Genomic DNA, 16,374 nt, shown 5'->3' with positions numbered 1-16,374 from the left:
GAGCTGTTGAGGCTATCAAAACATGCAAGAATCCCGAATTTCATCCAAATCGGACCACCCCCTCCATTTTTGTACCTCCCCAAAAAATCGACTTTTTGGCGATTTTTGACCAAACCTCCTAGTTTCAAACGACGATAACTCAGGAACCACAAATCTTAGAGGGTCGGTCTTATACTCAATTTTGAAGGAAATTGGACGTAGAATCCATTTCCGTGATCAAATTATTGATTAATTTATTATTTCTACCTGTATTGCGCAATTGAAAACTTTAAATGGCCGTATCTCAAAACACCCCAACTTATTTTTTTTATTTGACCTCACCATCGTGTTTCCCGGCCAATTTTACATAAGAATCACTTATCGACAGAAATGAATATGTTTCGTTCCAGAGATATCGAATTTTAAAGTTTTGTGTTTTCGAGATTACCTACATCAGCTTCATTCGCCGCATCTGCTAGAAGCACACAGGCGGGCTGATCAATAACTGCTACCTGGTCATTTATTGAAATAATATTTTATCATAAATTATTTATCAAATTGGGCAAAAATTAACTGTATAACACTGTAGGAAACTGGAGTTAAATCGCGAATGTGTATCTGCTAAAAAAAATTAATGAAGTGAATTTCTGTGCTAACCCACAGGACAGAGCAATAACGACACACAGTAAAGGGCAGAATTGGATTCCGACCGAGCGAGCAGGAAAATGCAATTAATCTTGTTAGTAACACTGAACAATAAGTGCACGATACATTATTGAGTAAAAAATATGAATTAAAATGAATGAAATTTGTTGATACGTTGTACTCTAGTGAAGGACGATCACAAGGAGTAGGAAAAGGATTTCTGGAAAGTATAAAACTGAAAAATATTAGAAAATCACAAAGTTTGATCTGCTGCAAAGCGGCTAATTCCCCAAATTTAGTTGCGATGATTTCGACACCGTCCGAACCACAGTGTTTTTTTTTTCTTCTATCATTCTTGGATTCTTGGAACACAGTACGGCTGCTGTCCACACGTATAAGGATTTTTTTTAATTAAGTGTACCTTGGCCAAAATCATCTTTTAATCAAATAGGCTCACAATATAAAAATTGATTTAATATAATCAATCTTTTAACCCATAAATCGGATTTGCCAAATTATGGTAAAGTGTCAATAATAAACTATAATAATAATAACAATAAAGCAGGTTTTGGGGTTTTTGCTGAATGGCACTATTTTGCTACCGCCCATGATAAAGGCCCTATTCATGGCCTCGGAGGTACTCTAAAACGGTTAGCAACATGTAAAAAACGGTGCATTCAAAAAAACCCAATAAATATTCCTTTCACAAAAATAGATTGATCAAGGTAAGGGAACAGCATCTAATTCCAGCGTTCCTCCAATGTTGCCATATCAGCGCTTTGGCATTCAATTACAGCTGATTAAAAGCGTTTTCAACTGAAATCGAGTGATAAATAGCTCAATAAGAAGTGAACAAGCAAGTGTCTATCAAAAGTTTTGCAAAATTTGTTGTTTAAATAGTGAAAATGAGCAAATTGGACGAAACTATGACTTAACCTGCCAAACATACGAGAATTTCCCCTATTAGCCATTTGAATAAATATTTGCGTAAAATCATAAAAATATAAATTAAATTAATCATTTCCCAGAACACCAGGTAGCAGTTATTGATCAGCCCGCCTGTGTGCTTCTAGCAGATGCGGCGAATGAAGCTGATGTAGGTAATCTCGAAAACACAAAACTTTAAAATTCGATATCTCTGGAACGAAACATATTCATTTCTGTCGATAAGTGATTCTTATGTAAAATTGGCCGGGGAACACGATGGTGAGGTCAAATAAAAAAAATAAGTTGGGGTGTTTTGAGATACGGCCATTTAAAGTTTTCAATTGCGCAATACAGGTAGAAATAATAAATTAATCAATAATCTGATCACGGAAATGGATTCTACGTCCAATTTCCTTCAAAATTGAGTCTAAGACCGACCCTCTAAGATTTGTGGTTCCTGAGTTATCGTCGTTTGAAACTAGGAGGTTTGGTCAAAAATTGCCGAAAAGTCGATTTTTTGGGGAGGTACAAAAATGGAGGGGGTGGTCCGATTTGGTTGAAATTCGGGATTCTTGCATGTTTTGATAGTATCAACAGCTCTGCCAAATTTGAGCAGGATCGGAGAGGGTAATTTTCAAATTTGCACTTTTTCGTGCACAGTTGAGATGGAATGACCCATATACAACAATTAAAACAACAAAAAAAAAACAAGTAAATGTATGTATTCCAGGACAACAAAAAAAAACAAACACACACACACTCATGACTAAAGGATAAAGGGAATGTGCAGGCGAATTAATTACAGAAGTATAGATGACATTGGATTCCATTCATATATACTCATTATATTAGATTCAAGAAAAAAAACAACAGACAAAATCATATTATGTATTGCTATTAGAACGCCTTTATTTAGTTTTATATATTTACATTATTTTATTGTATTATTTTTCCTTTCTTATGAAATTTACACTCGGATTCATTAGTAAAAGTTAAGGAAAGCAAACAAAAAATATTTTAAAACTGATAAGCATACATAATTTTTGAAATGCAATAAAAAGTAAATAAATTATTGATATTCAAAAATACCGAACAGTGTTTTAATGTTCCTATATCACAGTCCCTCATTCAGAAATAGTATTCTCAAATTTATCCAGATTTTTAAGCGAAGATGGCGTTACGAATGGTGCACGCCCGAAATGTCAAAATTGCGCAGTGGTACCAACATTAGAAGAAAGCTGTGGCTGTCATGCCATGGCACACTTCTTTTTGTAATGTTGGTACCACTGCGCGATTTTGACATTTCGGGCGTGCACCATTCGTAACGCCATCTTCGCTTAAAAATCTTGATTGGGTCGCTAAAAACGAATTCTAGGGGAAAGGCACGTGTCTTTGACTGGCGTTGGTTCAAATTCTATCCAATTAGCCGATTTTTACTTACTGCTTAAATAATGTTGCAAAAAGAATAAGCTTAATTTTATTTGTTTGGGTGTTTTTAAATACCCCTGAATCAGAACACACAAAATGCAAAAAAATAAATAAATAAAATTTTGTTTATTGGACCTTCTAAAATAAACTCTAGATGTGTTTAATTTCGTGTGAAAGCAGAACTAAACTGCACAGATAATTTAGCAACAGAATTGTGTTTGAATTGTGTGAGAGCCTCTCAGTTTAGCTAAAATAAACTGCTGGATTTCCATCATTCTTAAAACGCTTTTAAAAAGTAAAAATAAATTATTCTTACATCTAATTTTTTTTATGTGAGTGGGTGGAGTCGTGTAGTACAAACTACCGATCAGCTTCGATTGAATAACCCTTCAAACCTGATTGGGACCCAAAAAATCAAAATTTCCAAAGCCAGCGAATAATTTCCGTATGGTTATAAGAATCATTTTCTTATCATTAACATAATTTTTTTTTAATTCATGACTGAAATGGTTAAGTTAAGTTTAATTTTTTTGGGATCATCAAAAAAAAAGTTTAAATTTCCTTCTCGCCACAACTCGCCATCATCCAATGTGGGAATATTTCCCTCTGACGCAGCCGTTGCAACCAGCTCTCGCACTAAAACGGCTGCGTGCTACTTTGTTATGATTGCATCAGCTGAAATGTCAAAGTCGATTTCAGGTTTCTTTCAGCGGACCAGTTTTTTCGTTCGGATTTTCGTTTACCGGTGCTTCAACAGGTTTAACGATGCTGTAATTAACCCCAAATCAGTAGTAGGTCACACCAAAGATGAGAATATGGCAAGTATTGGTAGATTGCAGTGAAGGACTGATTTTAATTCAAATTTGCTTTCACCAGCATTGCGTCGGATTTTTTTTACCCAAACATGGGCGGAGTTGAGGAGCACATCTTCAATCTGTCCCAGTGCCTGCTGTCCCGGGGCCACAAGGTGGTCATTCTGACGCACTCGTACGGCGACCGGAAGGGCGTCCGGTACATGACGAACGGGCTGAAGGTGTACTACATTCCGATTAAGGTGTTTTACAACCAGGTCATCCTTCCCACGATGATCTGTAACGTTCCTCTGTTGCGGTACATTTTGCTCCGGGAGCGGATCGAAATCGTGCACGGTCACTCGGCGTTCAGCACGTTAGCGCACGAGGCCATGAACGTTGGTCAGCTGCTGGGCTTGAGGTCGGTCTTCACCGATCACAGTTTGTTTGGCTTTGCGGACCTGTCGGCTGTCGTCACGAACAAGTTCCTGGAGATTTCCCTCTCCAACTGTAACCATTGCATTTGTGTGTCGCACACGGGCAAGGAAAACACCGTCCTGCGGGCCAAAGTCCACCGGGACAAGGTGTCGGTCATTCCGAACGCCGTAGACACTGCTCACTTTACCCCCAACCCGTGCCAGCGGCCTTCCGATCCGGATCGCATCAACGTGATCGTGGTGTCTCGGTTGGTCTACCGGAAGGGGGTCGATCTCCTCGCTGGAATACTGCCAAAACTCAAAAATCAACCCAATGTGCATTTCATCATCGGTGGCGACGGTCCGAAGCGTGCCCTGTTGGAAGAGATCCGCGAGAAAAACAACATGCAGGACCGCGTCACGATGCTGGGCGGGCTGGAACATTCCCAGGTGCGGGACGTTCTCACCCAGGGCCACATCTTCCTCAACACGTCGCTCACCGAAGCGTACTGCATGGCCATCGTAGAAGCCGCTTCCTGTGGGCTGCAGGTGGTGTCGACCCGCGTCGGTGGAATTCCCGAAGTGCTGCCAGAAAATCTAATCATCCTAACGGAACCCACGGTCGATTCCGTCTATCGAGGGCTGATGACGGCCATCCGGAGGGAGGCGGAAAAGAAGCAAATCGGAAGCATTTATTTGAACGGGGATTTGGGTGGGTTGTTGGCCAGCAGGGAGCAGCTTGTGATGTGTCCATTCGAGCGGAACAACATTGTGGCGCATTTGTACAACTGGGATAACGTGACGGCAAGGACGGAGAAGGTGTACCGGAAGGTGATGCTCGAGAAGGAATCGCCGCTGGGGCAGATGATGGTCAAGTGAGTATGGAATTCCATTCAGATTCTGAGTGAACTAAAAAATAACAATGAAAAGCAAGGATTTTATTTAATTTTTATTTGATCTCAGTTAAAAAATCTCAATTGAACATTTGACTCATACAAAAATATGTATATTCAATATAAACAGGCTATTAAAATATTTTATAAAAAAGGCTAAACTTCAAAGTCAATGCGCCAGGTCCTTTCGCTACCAATCAAGCTCATATTTTGGATTCGGGCTCAGTACAGCTAGGAGATCATGCCCTAAAATGCCCACAAAATTGACAGATTTTAAAATTTTCTGATTTTGCCTTCCTCACCTCAATGAGGAAAGGCTATAAAATCACTCGAAAAATGAACTTCTTTATTCGACCTCGTAGACCTACCTTCACGTATACCTATCGACTCAGAAACAAATTCTGAACAAATGTCTGTGTGTGTGTCTGGATGTGAGTCCGTGCACCCAAAAAATGTGCACTCGATTATCTCCGGACTGGCTGAACCGATTTGGACCGTTTTGGTCTCATTCGATCCGTCTTGGGGTCCCACAAGACCCTAGTTAATATTATGAAGTTTAGAAAAGTACTTCAAAAGTTATGCTTAAAAAACGATTTTAGCTAAACTTCGAAAGATTGTAAAAAGGGTGGTTTTTGTAAGAAACCCCGTCTTGTTATACATTTTTAGAAAGGTATTGAAAAGACCTTTCCAACGAGCCCAAAACATAGAAGATCTGACAACCCTAGCAAAAGTTATTGGCAATTAAGTGTTATTTACCCGCTTTTTCTAGGCCGGATCTCATATATTTTGATGAAAACGTTGTCCGGATCTATCATGCGACCCATCGTTGGATAGGTAATCAAAAGACCTTTCCAACGCGTCCAAAAAGTTGAAGATCTGACAACCCTATCAAAAGTTATAAGCACTTAAGTACTTTTCATCCTTCTTTTTCTAGGCCGGATCTCAGATATTTTGACGAAAATGATGTCCGGATCTATCATGTGACCCGTTGTCGGATGCGTAATCAAAAGACCTTTCCAACGCGTCTAAAAGATTGATGATCTGACAACCCTATCAAAAGTTATAAGCACTTAAGTGTTTTTCATACATATTTTTGATGCCGGATCTCAGATATTTTGATGAAAATGATGTCCGGATCTATCATGTGACCCGTCGTCGGATGCGTAATCGAAAGACCTTTCCAACGCGTCTAAAAGATTGATGATCTGACAACCCTATCAAAAGTTATAAGCACTTAAGTGTTTTTCATACATATTTTTGATGCCGGATCTCAGATATTTTGATGAAAATGATGTCCGGATCTATCATGTGACCCGTCGTCGGATGCGTAATCAAAAGACCTTTCCAACGCGTCCAAAAAGTTGAAGATCTGACAACCCTATCAAAAGTTATAAGCACTTAAGTGTTTTTCATACATATTTTTGATGCCGGATCTCAGATATTTTGATGAAAATGATGTCCGGATCTATCATGTGACCCGTCGTCGGATGCGTAATCAAAAGACCTTTCCAACGCGTCCAAAAAGTTGAAGATCTGACAACCCTATCAAAAGTTATAAGCACTTAAGTACTTTTCATCCTTCTTTTTCTAGGCCGGATCTCAGATATTTTGACGAAAATGATGTCCGGATCTATCATGTGACCCGTTGTCGGATGCGTAATCGAAACACCTTTCCAACGCGTCTAAAAGATTGATGTTCTGACAACCCTATCAAAAGTTATACGTACTTAAGTGCTCATTATACACTACATATTTTGAAGCCGGATGTCTGATATTTTGACGAGAATGATGAAGAAACAATCTTATCAAACGTTATGAGCACTAATTAATTGATGATATTATTTAACAGGATCTGATCACAGATATTTGAATTAGGAGGAATCAAAGAAATAAGAATCAAACAAGGACTTTTTGCATTTATTAGTGTAACAACATTCAACGATACATTTGAGAGCCTGTAGGGCTTCCAATTTAGAACTATTATAATTAACACTTTCCGCTGGACTTTCATTTCATTAGTCTACTCTGTCGAGGACCTAGATGGAGAGCGTCGTATCTTAATGAATTATTCGCAAACAGGATTGGGGTGAATACCAGAGAGAGACAGTGAGTGCTCGGTGGTATGGCCGATACGGTATTGGGACTGACGGTGACGTTGCGGCATACGCCCGGACATCTTCGTTCTGCGCTTCCGTAAGTTCCGAGATAAGCGTGAATAAACTTAGTCGATTCCGTTTCGAGTCCGCGATTAATAAGTTCCAGAGGAGTCGTCTTCGTCATTTTGGCGAAATCGTAGCCCTGATTATTGCACAAGAACTGAATGCACGGTGATGCTGTACATAAACGTCTCGCGCAAATCTGCAAATCCACAGTCCGCAGCATTTGCTCGGCACCTGCAGATAACTTGGCTGATCTTCAAAACCGCAGCGCCGGATTTAGCTTAGATTCCGAGACTTTCCGAGGGTGGGTTGTGGCGCCGAACAGCTCGGAGATGACTGCTGTGGAAAAACCCGAAATAAATAAAATAACCTTATACGTAATGAAAAAAATATCTACCTTTATTTCCGATAAATGCTCATGCAGGTTTTTAAAAGGCGGAGCTTTAATAAAACGGTCTTTATCGAAACAGGTTTGAGGATGGAATGAAAATTATTTCTGGTGACACCTTGCCGGTGTCCTATGATCGTTGTCATGCAGTTGTTAGCGGTTGCCACCAAGCTGCTCGCGGTTGCCACCTAACACCCCCGCTCAATCGCGGAGTCCGAGCTTGGTCCAGAGCGCTTCGAACTGTCCGCGTGCTCGTCGGTACATGGATCGCCTTCTTGATTGGCTGCCGGTCCACGTTGTAGACCTCGCCCCGCTTGACTCCAACTCACTGTTGATGCCATTCTTCGAAAGGTTCTTCAAGTCATTACTCCTCTTCAAAACTTCAATCGTCGACGCCAGGTTCTTCACGACTGCCTCAGTGTTCCGTGCGCAGACAATCAAGACGTCCTCGGTGGAATCCGGGATTCTGCGCTCCCGTTCGCTGCGCCTCGTGGACCCTTCTGCTGGGCAGTGGTCATGTTCTGGTTGCGAAGGGAGCGCGCCGGAATGTTCCTCCTCGCCCTCGTCATCCGTCAGCTCAGCAACGACCGGCTGTCGTTCAGACGAATCCTCCACGGCCGCGTCCTGGTCTTCCGTCAGCTCTGCAACGACGTGTTGTAGCCCTGATGGTCCAGCGATGAGCTCCACGACACTCTCGCCATCTGGAACAGCAGCAACAGGCTCCTCTTCAACCGGCTCAATCACAGCAGGTTTCTCTTCTCGGATCATCCGCACCACAGGCCGGTTAGGTGCCCCCACTGTTTTCGGTTGATCTTGTCGGCGCTCTTCAAACACCATGTCGCGTTTACCGTCCGACTTCCTTATCACGGTTCTCGTCTGCTTCGCTGCTAGACTCACCCCGCACGTGCATCGCTTTGGCCAGTTCTTGATCTTGGGAAAGCTCTCCACCATTTCGTCCCTCCAGAGGTTTCTCATGTTCGCCTCCTCAAGGTGGCCAAACCGACGATGCCACAACTCGTAATCGTCGTTCTTGGAAGCCATCGCAGTAGCACGTGTGCCACCAGCTCCGTCGTTCCGATAAACATCCAGCGCGTACAATTGGCCAGATCGCCGACCGTGGCACACCACGCGTCCACCTTTTTCGATGGAAACGACGCCTCCGGCGATCTTCACCTCCATGCCGATGTCCTCGAGCCGCCGCACCGAGAACAGATTGCACTGCAACTCCGGCACGTACAGCACGTCGTTGACTACTGCATGTAGCCACTTCCCGTTCAGTAGCATCTTCAGCCGCACGGTACCGGCCGACTCTGCAACCAGCGATTGGCCAGATTTGGCCACAGCAATCCGCACGTTCCGATCCAATGGTCGCAGCTCCGCAAAGAGCGACTTGTCTCGCACCATGTGAGCCGTTGCTCCGGAATCCAGGTACCACTCGATTCGTCCGTTCATCGCAGCAGGCGACGCCGAAAAAACACCAGCGTTGTCCGTAGCAACACCAAACGCGATCTCGTTTTCGGTCGTCACATTGGCTCCGCTTCTCGGGTTTCGCGCAAACCTGCCGGACTTGAATTCTGGCTCCCTTTCGTCCGATCGTCCATCGGGGCAGTCTGCTCGCTTGTGACCGGGCCGGCCGCAGCCGAAACACCTGATTTCCCGTCTCTTTCCCACGAACACAGACTCACCCAATCCTCCATCTTCTGGATCCTGCGGGGCAGCTTGCGCGTTCCGCTTGACCTGCTCGTCCAGGACCCTTTTCTTGACGTACTCGAGCGTCAAGTCCTTTGGCTCGATCGTCTCAACCGCCGTGATCAGCGCGTCGAACGATCTCGGCAGGGCCAACAGCAACTGGCACACAATATCCTCCTTCTCCAGCTTGACCCCGGCCGCCTTCAACTCACGTAGCAGCTTCTCAAACTGGAGCAGGAAAGCCGGAACATCGCCGCCCTCCACCAGCCTTAACTCCTGGAACTGCTTCTTCAAGAAGAGCTTTCCAGCGATTCCGACGTGTTCGAACACGTCGCGCAGCGCGTCCCAGGTCTCCTTGGCCGACCGCGCGTCCTTCACGTGGTCGAGCTGGTCCTCGGCAATCCGGTTAACCAGCAGATTCCGGCAGCTTCGATTCTTGGCCACCCGTTCCGCCCGCAACGCTCGCTTCCTCTGCTTATCGTTCGCCGAGTCCGATTCCAACTCCGCCAGTCCCGCCAGGTCCAAGGGCGCCCTAACACAGTCCAGCAGGCCCTTGTCCTCGAGCAGGACCTCCATCCGGAATTTCCAATTTCCATAGTTCGTCCCGTTTAGCAGCCAGATTTTCTCCTCAGCCATCTTCGGAATTTCTTGAGAAAACTTCTTCAGTGCAAAACGTGACCTGGGCTCATAACCTAAAAGGCGGAGCTTTAATAAAACGGTCTTTATCGAAACAGGTTTGAGGATGGAATGAAAATTATTTCTGGTGACACCTTGCCGGTGTCCTATGATCGTTGTCATGCAGTTGTTAGCGGTTGCCACCAAGCTGCTCGCGGTTGCCACCTAACAGTTTTAACAAGACACGTTTAACCATTTCCACCTGAATTACTATTTTCCGTTTCTGCTCCGGCAATCTTGGAAAATTTTAGTTTTCTGACGCAAGTCACACCAAGGAAAGTTGTTGATTCTACAAAGTCCAAGATCAACGAAAACTTGACAGCTAAGTCATTTTTTCCTTTGCCCTGTCAATTGACGTTTATGACCGTTCGTGATCCATCTCGACGTAGGGCTCGAAGTCGATGAAAGCCAGATTGCGTGCTCACTGCACAGTTATCTGAGTAGGTCGGGCTTTACTCAGTTTTGAGTAATGGTTGACAACATCATATTGACTAGAGAACCTGGAGTTTATTAGATAACGGACATCTCAAACCAAAAGTAACAATCGAAGCACGAGAACTGTCAAACGGAGGTACCAATCGAGCAAGATCCATTGTCTTGTGCTCGATTGGTACCTCCGTTTGACAGTTCTCGTGCTTCGATTGGTACTTTTGGAAAGAGATGTCCGTTCTTTAATAAGCTCCAGGTTCTCTAATATTAAATTTCGGCAAAAAGACTTTCTAGTCAGAAATTTACCAACACATTCAAAGTATGTTTACATGGCAGCTAGACGTTTGTTTGCATCAGATTTCCTATCTATTTCTAGCAAAAAAAATGTCAGGCGACTTCTAGCTGGGTTTTTCGACTGACTACCCGATATGTCAGCCAATATACCTCGCAGGGCTGTGACAGTAACAGCTCGATCATTGTTTGCATCAGGACACTGTGACGATGAGTTCGTCATTTTTGGGTTAAATTATATTTTTTTCACTGGACCTAGAAAGCCTTAGTCTGATATTTGGCACCATGAAAGAAGGGCTCTTTCCCGACATTTTGCGGGGTCCGGCGAAATATTTCAAGCTTAGACATTGCTAAACTAAGAGTATTTTATTAAAAAGCTATTTATTGTAATTTGTTGTTTTATTACCCAAAAGGTTCCCAAAATTATTTTTTCAATCTTCTGTCATATTACACCATGACATTTTTAAATATTTTCAAATCAATCACATCGTAGAGAACAGTTTTCTGAACAATTTCCATGAAAAAATCTATTTTGGTTCAATATAAGCAGAGATATACCCAATTTCGTAAAATAAAAAGTGACTTTCTCCAAAACTTCAAAATTTAATTCCCATTCAAACGATGAAGACCGCCTACTGAGTTTTTTTTATAATTCTAATAAAATAATTTGTAATTTCGTTTGTTTTAACACAGTTTTGTTTGTGTCAGCATTTCAAACTAACTTAAAAATTATCGTGGCATTGAGTCAACAGCAGGTTTAAAAATAAACTGAGAGTTTTTTTTAATGACAGCTGTTTGTTTTGCAAAGAGCACGGTGTCATCAACATGAGGATTTCTATCGAAAAAATACTAACACACTCAAAGCGGGACCAATTGACAGTAAGGTACTAAAACCCTATTTCAATTGTCATGTACAACGGTAAAAAAAAAACAGGATTAAAAACCATTTCTGATCAATTTTTTTTTCGCTTCGTGGATCAGTTGGATACTAACAGTCGTCGTTTCTTTCCAATGTCGTCCTTAAAGGAAAAAATCGGAGACATGACGTTAGTGTCGATATAAAAACAATAATAAATTGACAAGACAATTTTTTTTCGATGGATCAATCATGGTCCCCTTGGAACGAGCTGTCAATTAGGACATTTTCTGTCAATAAGGGCTGCGTAGTTATTTGTTTTTAAATTGATTTAAAAATCAATTTTATATACTTTGCGGTCGTGCAATGGGTCATTGTACTCAGAAAAATCCAAGGGAATGATTGAACGAGAAAAATCACAAATCCGCATAAATAATTTCAAGATTGTTCAGGTGTAAACCGGAAACGCGATCAAAAATTAAAGTGGACGAATAAGGCTCTTAACTGCTTATTTAATTGTCGGTGTACAGGACGCCACACTGTTTAATCATTTTCTGGCGTACATTGAATTTTGCAGCCCAAATCCAGTCATTGAACTTTAAAAATTAAGTTCTTTTTAAAATTTTCTTTTCTTAAGAAAATACTTTTTTATTTGTGTGCACCTTCATCAAAGACCAAGATTGTTTACTTTTTACTCTTTGATCTGACAGTGTTGGTCTGAAAGATTTGCTTTATCGTGGATTTTGGTCTGGTCTAGGCGAGGGATAGGACACAGCACCCTTCTGGAAAAATCTAGCAAAATATTGTAATTGGGCCAATGTCAAAATGTAAACAAATGGTACATTCGTTTGAGGGCTAGTTCCGCACTGATAGCCGCAACTCAAAGCGGGACCATTTGACAGTAAGGAACTAAAACCCTATATAAATTTTCATGTACAACGGTAAAAAAACAGGATTTAAAACCATTTATGATCATTTTTTTATTTTAACGCAAAACAAAATAAATTGACAGGTTTTGCCTTCGTCACCTTACTGAGGAAAGGCTATAAAATCACTCGAAAACTGAACTTCTCAATTAGACCTCCTAGACCCACCTTCATGTATACCTATCGACTCAGAATCGAATTCTGAGCAAATGTCTGTGTGTGTGGTGGGATGTTGATCAAAAAATTGTCACTCGATTATCTCGACATTGGGTGAACCGATTTTGTCCGTTTTGGCGTCATTCGATCCGTTTTGGGGTCCCATAAGTCGCTATTAAAAATTATGGAGTTTAGTTAAGTACTTCAAAAGTTATGCTAAAAAAACGATTTTAACAAAAGTTCGGAAGATTGTAAAAAAGGGTGGTTTTTGTAAGAAACCCCGACATGTTATAAATTTTTAGAAAGGTATTTAAAAGACCTTTCCAACGCGACCAATACATTGAAGATCTGACAACCCTATCAAAAGTTAAAAGCACTTAAGTGTTATTTAAACACTTTTTGGAGGCCAGATCTCAGATATTTTGATGAAAACGTATTCCAAATATATTATGCGACCTTCCCATGAGCGTGTCTATTTTGGATAGCATTACCCTTTGAATGAGAGGAAGGCACCAACCACCTAAGGGTGGATTAAGTAACGTTTTTAAATATAAAATTGTTTTTTTTTTAATGTTCTTTGTTTTAAATTTTTGGCACTTTTCTTTCTTTTTATGCACTCTTAATTTTTTTAAATGTTTCAATTCTTAAATATTAGCATCTTAAGATTTTAGAATTGTATATTTTTAAGTTTAATTTTTTTTAGTTTCTGATTTTTTTTTAATTATGGAGTTTTTTAACTTTTGAATTCTCGTATGTAAGAATTCCTTGAGTTTTGCATTTTTAAATTTCAGAACTATTTTTCGAATTTTGAATTTTTTTATATCTCGGTCTGAATTTTTGATTTTTTGCATTTTAGAACTAAGATTTTTTTAGCTTAAAATTTTTACATTTTTGAAATTTTTGAATGCCTGTTTTTTTATTTTTAAGCTTGTTTAAACTATTAAATTTTATAATTTTGGATCTTCCAAATTTTTTTAAAAATATTTTTTCTAAATTTGTTGCTCTTTTCATTATTTTTAATTAACCCTCTACAACCTAACCCCGCCTTTAGACGGGCTTCGATCTAAAAATTCGCCAAAAAACAATTTTCCAACCGATTTTTGATCTTAAAAAAGCATTGGAAAGAAGAACTCTTAAAATTTTAGAAAATTTCAGGGTTGGAAGTTTAACTTGTTTTATGTGACTTTGCCAATGATTTAAAAATGTCATTTTTTTAGGGGTCAACTTTTGCTGTGTTTTTTACTAACATTTCCTATATTTTCAGTAAAAAGAAGTATGCAGTATTTTTTGTTGTGTTCCAGACTATGCCTCTACGCTTTTTTTTGCAATTTAAATGATGATGGTGCGATTCTATAGCAGAAAATGTGAAAAACATGCAAAAAATTTGAAAAGTGACTGTAAAATCATGAAAAATTTAGATAGGCGAAATGTAATTATATTAGGTGGTAGAGTAGGCCAAATACTACCAAAAACAAACATAAACTAAACAAGATAAATGCAAATTAAAATACTAAAAATGAAACAAGAAAAACATAAAACAAGAGAAGTAAAGTTTTTCGTAGAACAAAAGTTGCTCAAAATGACCTCCTGAACATGGGAAAAATAAATATTTTCGAAAAAAAAATTTGGGCAGTAGAGGGTTAAAAAAAAGTGTTTTTTTATTTTAACATGTATAAATGACTTGATTGATGCATTTTTGTTTTAGCATTTTGGAATTTAAAATTTTATTTATTTTTGTTTTTATGGTTCTAAATTTTTCCACTTTTTTTAGAATTTTCGAATTTTTAAATGTTTAATTTTCCGCATTTTTTAATTGATTTTTTTTAGAATTTTGGAATTTCAATTAATTTTTAAAATATTTTGCGAATTGCGAAATTGCCAACTTGGATTTTTTATGTATAGATTTTTTTAAACTTTTGAATTTTTTTTTGTGAGAATTCCTTGATTTTTGCCTTTTTAGATTTCAGGATTATTTAATTAAAAAAAAAAATGAGTTTTGAGTTTTTGCACTTTAAAAGTTTAACATTTTTATATGGCTGAATTTTAGCATTTTTAGATTATTAAATTTCAGATTATAAAATCGAATTGAATAATTGAGAGATCATTTTTTTGAATTTTTGCATTTTAGAATTGTAAAATTTTAGAATTTGGATTTTGCTTGTTTTAATTTTTTACAAATTTTGAATGTTTGTTTTTTAAATATATTTATAAGATTTTTTTATTATTTTATGTTATGTTTTTTGCTTAATTTTTTTTCTATTTTTTATTTTATGATGAAAAAAAAATGTTTGAATTCATAGAATTTTGCATTTTTGAATTTTTGAATTTTGCATTTCGGATTTTTAAATTAAATTTTTAAATCAATTTTTTTGTTTTTGATTCTTGGTTTTTTAATACCGCTTTTTTGATGTTATATTTTTTATTAGTTTTGTCGATTCTGTAGGTTTGCTGAATTTTCAAATGAATGAATTCTTTAATTTTGAAATTAGATTTTATTTAATTTTAGCTTTTTTTTTTCAAATTTCAGAATTTTCAATTTAAAGAATTTTGATTTTTGAATTTTTTTTTGTAAGGCCGTTGCAAATATTTTTCAAAGTTTATGTCGCCCCCCCCCCCTTCAAAATTGGTCCGAAAAATCAGGGGGCAAAAAAATATTTTTTCAAAAAAATATCAAAATTTCAATGGAAATAGAAGTCTAATCAACTGAGAACAATCTAAAATGCCTTTTTCTGCATTGATAATCATATTTAGCATGTTTGGACTCGTTTGAAAATATTTTGAACTTTTATGAAATTACAATGTACAGCACCGCAAAAACTTTTTTTTCTCGCAAAAATAAAATTTTCGTCGGTACTTAGAAATTTTGGAAATCAATGATTGCAAAACAACTGGACAGGTGTATGATACATTTTAAAACACTTTTTTTATTCAAATGTTGACACCGTGGCCTGTAATTTCAATTTTTAACTTTTTTTATTTTTTTGCCCCCCCTCGACTTTGATCAGAGTCGAGGGACATAATCTTCAAAAAATATTTGCAACGGCCTAATTTGAGGTTTTCAATTTTTTGAATTTTTGATTCTTACAAAGCATTTTTGATTTTTTGTTGATTAAAAGTATTTTCGATTTTCTGAATTTCATTTTTTTTTTTCAATATGGAGTTTTGCATTCCTTCCGAGCTCCATACTAGCTCCTCACAGCTACCTACCATTTTATATATGTAAAAAATATTATTTTTTCGGAGGACACGGTGGCTTTTTTGTCTTTTTGAAAACTATCCAATAAATTGCTGTAATTTGCAGTTTTTGCAAAAAAAAAATAAACTTGGCTTTGACTGCGTTTTAAAAATACTAACTTTTTATATAAAAAAAAAAAAAAAACACATTTCCAGTTGCCTCCGCAGCGGCGTGTGGCCCTTCCTGCTGGTGATCTCGCTGTGCCACTTGCTGATGCGCTTCCTGGACTGGTTCGTGCCGCGAAAATTCATCGACCTCTGCCCGCTGGATAATCCCTTCTGGGAGGGCGCCTTGGCGGCCCGCCAACGCAGCACCAACCGCCAATCGCTGAACGACGTCCGCGTCCACGTGCACCACCATCCCTCGGGAAGTTCCTCGTCGTTCCGCAAGAAACGCCACAAACATCCGGCCGACTACTGACGGACGCTGCTCGGCGCGTCCACGCCGGAGGAGGAGGTATTTTGAGTAAGTTTAGCCAAACAACAAAAACA

General features: G+C 39.2%; 1 protein-coding gene and 1 long non-coding RNA gene across 2 annotated transcripts; one reads left to right on the top strand and one right to left on the bottom strand.

Moving 5' to 3' along the window:
• The first annotated feature begins 3,671 nt into the window (after positions 1–3,671).
• Positions 3,672–16,372, top strand: LOC6036720 (phosphatidylinositol N-acetylglucosaminyltransferase subunit A). Its single transcript, XM_038251873.1, has 3 exons — positions 3,672–3,797; positions 3,856–5,061; positions 16,039–16,372. Exons 1-3 carry the CDS (start codon positions 3,787–3,789, stop codon positions 16,301–16,303), a joined length of 1,482 nt encoding a protein of 493 aa, XP_038107801.1. The 5' UTR covers positions 3,672–3,786; the 3' UTR covers positions 16,304–16,372.
• On the bottom strand, positions 6,976–7,667 carry LOC119766673. Its single transcript, XR_005277047.1, has 2 exons — positions 7,636–7,667; positions 6,976–7,574 (listed from the first exon to the last, which is right to left on the bottom strand). It is a non-coding gene; the product is annotated as an uncharacterized LOC119766673 (long non-coding RNA).
• Positions 16,373–16,374: the final 2 nt, after the last annotated feature.

Source organism: Culex quinquefasciatus, chromosome 2 (genome assembly GCF_015732765.1).
Source record: "Culex quinquefasciatus strain JHB chromosome 2, VPISU_Cqui_1.0_pri_paternal, whole genome shotgun sequence".
Lineage (NCBI taxonomy): Eukaryota > Metazoa > Arthropoda > Insecta > Diptera > Culicidae > Culex > Culex quinquefasciatus.
This window is presented reverse-complemented; position numbering and strand designations above follow the sequence as displayed.

Bases quoted from the DNA above. Each gene is read 5' to 3' on its own strand.
- LOC6036720 (XM_038251873.1), top strand. The intron at 5,062-16,038 runs GTGAGTATGGAA...ACACATTTCCAG, and splicing joins CTGGGGCAGATGATGGTCAA to TTGCCTCCGCAGCGGCGTGT.